Source organism: Oxyura jamaicensis, chromosome 1, assembly GCF_011077185.1.
Source record: "Oxyura jamaicensis isolate SHBP4307 breed ruddy duck chromosome 1, BPBGC_Ojam_1.0, whole genome shotgun sequence".
Lineage (NCBI taxonomy): Eukaryota > Metazoa > Chordata > Aves > Anseriformes > Anatidae > Oxyura > Oxyura jamaicensis.
Genome location: NC_048893.1, coordinates 216,179 through 222,156, shown reverse-complemented (window position 1 = coordinate 222,156; position 5,978 = coordinate 216,179). Strand labels below are relative to the sequence as shown.

Here is a 5,978-nt window from a genome sequence, read left to right as displayed (position 1 = left end):
GCTCGCAGACAGCTCCACGAACACAGCAGGAGGTGCGGGAGCCTCAGCGGGGGTTTTCACTGCTTCAGGCCCTCTGGGTGCCCCCGCAGCGCTGGCCTCGTCCCTGCTGTGCCCGGCTCCATGCTCACGTGGCCAACTCGGGCAGGGGGCGAGTGGGGGGATGCCCATTGTGCTGGGTTCAGCTGAGGGAAGGTGTGGGTGGCCTTGAGCAGCGGGGTGGGCTTCAGGTGATGCAAAGCCGCAGGGAAGCTGTGGGCCCGAGGGGAACCTGAAAATGAAACCGAGCAGCTGGGTTCCCTTGTTCGGGGAAAACGTCAAGTGCCAAGTTGGAGATAACGAGCAGCGGCAACGGGGAAGGGAACTCATGGTAAACTTGGCCAGAGATCTGCCGCGCTCGTGCTTTGCCAGGTCGTGCGTCCCCAGCGAGCTGCTCTTCGTGGGCTGTGTGCTCCCTGTGCCAGGGCGCGTGCTGCCGTGCCTGTGGAAGGGGCTGGGGTCACCGCTGCGCTGCCTGTGTCCGTGGGGGTGTCGTGCTGCTGGAGCTCTGCCCGGCGTCAGCGGGAGGCCGGAGCGTTGGCCACACGGCTGCCTGCCCTCTAATCCTCCTCTTGTTCCTGCAGGCAGCGGGGATGGACAGGGACAGATCCTGCAGCGCTTCCCCGAGAAGGACTGGGAGGACAACCCCTTTCCTCAAGGCATCGAGCTGGTGAGTGCGACGCCCTTTGAGGCCGGGGCCCGGGCAGGCTGTCCCGCTACGGCACCGCACGTGCCCCGACGCAGCCCTGGCAGCGGTGGGTTTCGGCGTGCCCCCGCTCCTCCTGGCCGCGCTTCCCGCAGGAGCCACACGGATAAACCTCCGTGTTGCCAGCCCCGTCGCCAGCAGCGGGGCTCGGCCGTCGGCAGAGCTCTCCCAGCGCTGCCCGGGCCAGGCTGGTGGGGGCTCGCCCTGCTGCAGGGCTGGGTGTGCTCCGCTTGCATCCGCCGGCCGAGGGGTGGGGGCCCTGGATCCCTTCCCCAGCCCTCCGGCCGCCGCTGCGCAGCCCTCTGAGGTTGCGATCGCTGCTGGGTCATACCCGGAGCGACACACCCAGCCTCATTTGGCACTGCGTGGGTTCTTCACAAACCAGCTTTTAGCTAATCAAGGATAATAGGATTGTTCTCCTCGGTTTCTAAGTTTTGCGCAGAAGTTCTTTTAAAGCCCTTCCCTGCTGCATCGGTGCTGCCTCTCTGCTGGGAGGCGGCCTGGGCTCTGCGGGCCCCCCTCACCGCGAGGCCGAGGCCCCCTCTCGGCTGCGTGCCTCCTCCTGCAGCTCTTCCCCGCACCGGAGCACAAACTGTGAAGATAGATGAGGTTTTAGGAGTTCATTTGCTGCCCTCCGAGGATCTCTGAGCAGCCCTCGTGCTGGCCAGGGGAGCTGCGGGCTCCTGATGTAGAAGGGGACCCCACCAGGGTGACGCTGTCCCCAGGTTTTGTGCCTTAGAGCAGCAGCGGTGTGGGGGCTGTGGTGGAGCGCCGGGCTCTGCCGTGCCTTACGCAGCCCATGGGCAGCACTTCGGGCGGCCCGGAGGTGTTCTCCCAGCCCTTGCCCCGTTCCGTGGCCTGGGTGAGATCCCCGCGCTCCCCGCAGCGCCCGATTCCTGGAGCTGTGGGGCTGCGGCCATCTCCGCTCTGGGCACCAGCTCTGGGCGGCCCCGCTGGAGCCAGGGTAGGGCCAGAAGGGCCCAGAGGTCCCTGCCAGCCTCGGGCACGCTGTGACACTCACCCGTCCCGACCGAGCTCTGTTCTTGGCCACCTGGACCTTAGTGGCCTCGTTCAGTTGGCTGCTGCCTCCACCTCACCGTGAGCGCTGGTGCTGGAGGGCCGGGTGTCCGCTGTGGCCGTGCGTGGGGCTGCTCAGGACACCCCTGGTCCCGTGGCCCCCAGGCTCTTGTCATGCCACCTGCAGTCCTCTGGGCTCTGCTGGGGTGGGCAGCCGAGCTCCACCGCGGCCGCTCCTGCTCCCCCTCCTCAAAGGGAAAGGAAATTCGATGCCAAGGGCTCACGGGTTGAGGTAAGGGCGGGGAGGTCACTCAGCGATGGTCGTCATGGGTAAAACAGACTCAGAGTAGGGAGATAATAAAGTTTATTGCCTATTGCTCTCAAGCAGTGCGAAACAAAACCAACCCAAAAACACCTTTCCCCATCCACCCTCTTCCACCTCCTCCCCGAGCAGCACAGGGGAACGGGCAATGGGGCCTGCGGCCCGTCTATGGGACTTGGGCTCCTTCTCAGTCCCTCTGTGCCCCTGCTCCCCGTGGGGTCCTTCCCCAACTGAGCCTGCGGGGGCTGCCCACAGGCAGCAGCTCCTCAAGACCTGCTCCCACACGGCTCCTTCCCACAGGGTCCATCCATCCCCCAGGAGCAAACTGCTCCAGCACGGGTCCCCCATGGGCAGCAGCTCCCGCCAGACCCCCTGCTCCTGCGTGGGCTCCTCTCCACGGGCTGCAGCTCCATCCCGGGGCCTGCTCCTGCGGGGGCTCTCCATGGGCCGCAGCCTCCTCCAGGCCACATCCACCTGCTCCACGTGGGCTCCTCCAGGGGCTGCAGCGTGGAGATCTGCTCCGTGTGGGACCCATGGGCTGCAGGGGGACAGCCTGCTCCACCAGGGGCCTCTCCACAGCCCCCAGGGGAACTGGTGCTGCGTGCCTGGGGCACCTCCTGCCCTCCTGCTGCACTGCCCTGGGGGCTGCAGGGCTGGTGCTCGCTCCTCTCCCAGCTGCTGTGGAGCTGCATTTTTTTATTCCCTTTCTCAAATCTGCTCTCACAGAGGCACAAACAACACCGCTTATTGGCCCGGCTCCGGCCAGCAGCAGGCCCCTTACCTAAATGGGGGCAGCTTCTGGTCTCCTCTCACAGGAGCCTCCCCGTGGCCCCCAGTACCCAACCCTTGCCCCGTAAACCCCCCGCACAGGGGGAGCCTCCGGCGTGCTCCTGTTGCCTGCCAGGAGCAAGCAGCTCGTGGAGGGGAGGCCGGAGCTGGACACGTCTCCGGGGCCCTGTCCTCATCTCGGGTGCTCTGCTCGTGGTGCTCCCCCTTAGGCTCCACGTCGCGCTGTGCCCACCCGTCCTCGGTGGTGGGGAACCTCCTTCCTACTTACCGCGTGCCCACCGGGATCCCAGCGCGGTCCCGAACTTCGCTATTTGCTTTGTCTGAGGCAAAAATACGTATTATTTTTCTGGTTAGCGTTTCCTTGTTGTCTGCGGGGGACTTGGGACCGGTGCCAAGGCAGAGGAAAGCTGTGCTTTTTTCCCAAGGGCCAAACTGTCCAGCCAAAAAATCCGTGGAATTTAAACAGTCGAAGCCTCGTCCTGTGGGGAGCCGTGGGGTGGCTCCGAGGCTTTCCACCAGTCGCGGGGAGGCCAGAGCCGCACGTAGGGCTGAGAGGCAGCTCTAGAAGCCGGGCAGGCCCCTTGTGCCTCCCGGTGTCGTCCCTTCTGTCGTCCCCTACTCCGAGGAGCACATCTTCAGTGTCTTGGGGAGCAGGAATTGGAAGCTTCTGCCCCAGCTCGCCGACCGCATTTCCAAACAAAAATCTTTTTTTCCTTTTTTTCCTGGTGGAAGCTCCTCCAGAGGCACGGGATGTGGCAGCACCGCTCCTCTCGGGGGGCGCAGGCGGAGGACAGCAGCACAGCCGTGTCCCTGGCCGGATGGCGCGGGGCTGCTGCCGGCGTGCCCGTGCCGGCGGCACCTCGCGGGGAGCCCGGCTCTGAGCTGGCACCGCCGGCTGCTGCCATGCAGCGCTCCCGGTCCCAGGGCCCTGCAGGTACAGAACACAGAAGGACAGGGTCACAGCATCACCTAGCCTCCCTGAGGCACCTGGGGAGTGCGATAAGGTCGCCCCTGAGCCTCCTCCAGGCTGAACAGTCCCAGCTCCCTCAGCCGCTCCTCGTAAGCCTTGTTCTCCAGGCCCCTCACCAGCTTCGTAGCCCTTCTCTGGACTCGCTCGAGCACCTCCACGTCCTTCTTGTAGCGAGGGGCCCAAACCTGAACGCAGTACTCGAGGTGCGGCCTCACCAGAGCCGAGTACAGGGGGACAATCCCTTCCCTGGCCCTGCTGGCCACGCTGCTTCTTACACAAGCCACGATGCTGCTGGCCGTTGGGCCACCTGAGCGGCGAGCCGCGCGTTGTGATGGCGAGGCTGCAGGAAGGAGAGGCCCCCGCTGTGCCGTGGTGTGCTGCACGTGCGGGCTCCATCTGCTCTGCCGCGCGCTGGGACAACTCCTCTCCCTTTGGAGCCCTGCCTGCGGCGTTTGTTGGTCCTGCAGCAGGGTCGCCCAGGCCTGCTTAGGGCAGCGCAGCGTTCCCGTGCCCGTTCTGCAGCCTGTCGCCGTGCCCCCGGGCACACCCAGCCCCCCAGAAGCGCCCCGTCTCTGCTCCCGAGCTGGCATCTGCCGGCGTCTCCTCCCGGCACCCGTGTGCTGGAGAGCATCAGGGCTGCTGCTGCTCCCCGAGGCGGAGCAGTCAGGTCCTTCTGTTCTCCGACCACAAGGTAATTAATTGCCCGCGTGTTTGCAGCCTCAGCCTCCTCGCTGGGGTAACGGAGAGCATGGGGCTGTGCAGACGTGCGCTGCCGATGGCCCTGGCCCTGCTGGGGGCTCGGCGGGGCCACGTTCTGGGGGCCTCGGACCCCTGCGGGCTGCAGCGCGCTCTGCTGCTTGCGGGGAAGCATCCTTGGGGACTTCGCTGCTGTGACGTGACGAGAGCTGAGCCGAGCTCCTCTGCCACTTCGGTCTGGACCCATGGACGGGGGGTCAGCAGTGCTGGAAGCGAGGAGCGAGCCGGCTGCTGGCCGCCTGCTGGGGCTGGGGGCTCCCCGTGCCTCCCCTCCTGCCGGGCGGCGGGGGCTCTGCCCTCCCCTGGCCTCACAGGGTGGATGTGAAGGATCCGGAGGTCGTCCTGGATCGTCACAGACAAGATGCCCTGAAACTGATCCCTGCAGACCTGCGGAGGGCCTGCAGCATCCCTGGTGAAGGAGAAGAGGTGGTGAAGCTGCGCTGTGGAAACCGAGGCTTGCCAAGCAGACACAGGGTCACGAGGGGATGGTTCTGTTGCTAAAAGTGCTTCTGGCAGCGTTAGGCAGTGTCTGCACAGCCCAGGACACAGCTCTGCCTCCCTCTGAAACCCTTCTGCAGAAATGAAGGTCCCTTGCTGCTCTCAGGGTGAGGAGCACCCCGCCTCGGGTGCTGGCTCTGCAGAGCCGCAGGGGAAGCGGGCACGGGGTCAGCATCCTCCCACTGCGGGTCCGAGTCTGGGCACGGCAAGGCCCCGGGCTCACCTCCTGCAGGGCTCGTTAATTCTGCCTGGGGGCTGCTTCTTTGTCCTGCTGTAAGCGTGGGAGCTCCGTGTGGCGCGGCACCATGGGCACTGGTGCTGGGGCGCTGCTGTTCTTACCCCCAGCTACCTACACCCATCGCCCGTGGAGGGGCGGAATCGTTGTTTGTCCCTTCTGAAGGACCGAGCTCGGCACAAGGCAGTGCCCACCAGACCTCTGTGTGCCTGATGCTTCGCCGTGCACGATCCATCGGCTGAGGAGCACCTGCATTGGGCTGGAACGACTCGGTGCGCAGCCGCAGCACGAGCTGGGCGCTGGGGCTGTGCTTCGAAGTGGCCTGGGATGTTTTGAAGGAGCTCCTCTCGTTCCTCCGCCCCAGGACAGCTCAGTTCAGAGCCTCCCACGGTGGGATCGAGGTCTGGGCTCCGGTGCTGAGCTCGCTGCTGGAACAGAGCCGTAAGCCCACCTGAAGACCCTCCGGCACGCCCGTGTCCGTGTGGCACCGTCGTTGCCCTGCGCCCATCCTAGCGGTGCCGTAGCTCCCAAAGGAAGGGGCCTGAGCTGCCTCGGCACAGGGGCAGCTTTACAGGGGCAGCGGGGCACAGCCCCTGTGCAGCGGTGGTGGTGGTGGTGGTGGTGGTGGTGGTGGTGGTGGTGGTGGTGG

The 5,978-nt window shown here is 65.8% G+C and overlaps 1 protein-coding gene across 1 annotated transcript in view; it reads left to right on the top strand.

The window, feature by feature from the left end:
• The first annotated feature begins 349 nt into the window (after positions 1–349).
• SBF1 (SET binding factor 1) overlaps positions 350–5,978 on the top strand; it is a 36,491-nt gene continuing 30,862 nt past the window's right edge. Inside the window, 1 exon segment of the mRNA XM_035315053.1 lies at positions 350–706. Coding sequence (XP_035170944.1) covers positions 365–706 — 342 coding nt within the window. The 5' untranslated portion in view covers positions 350–364.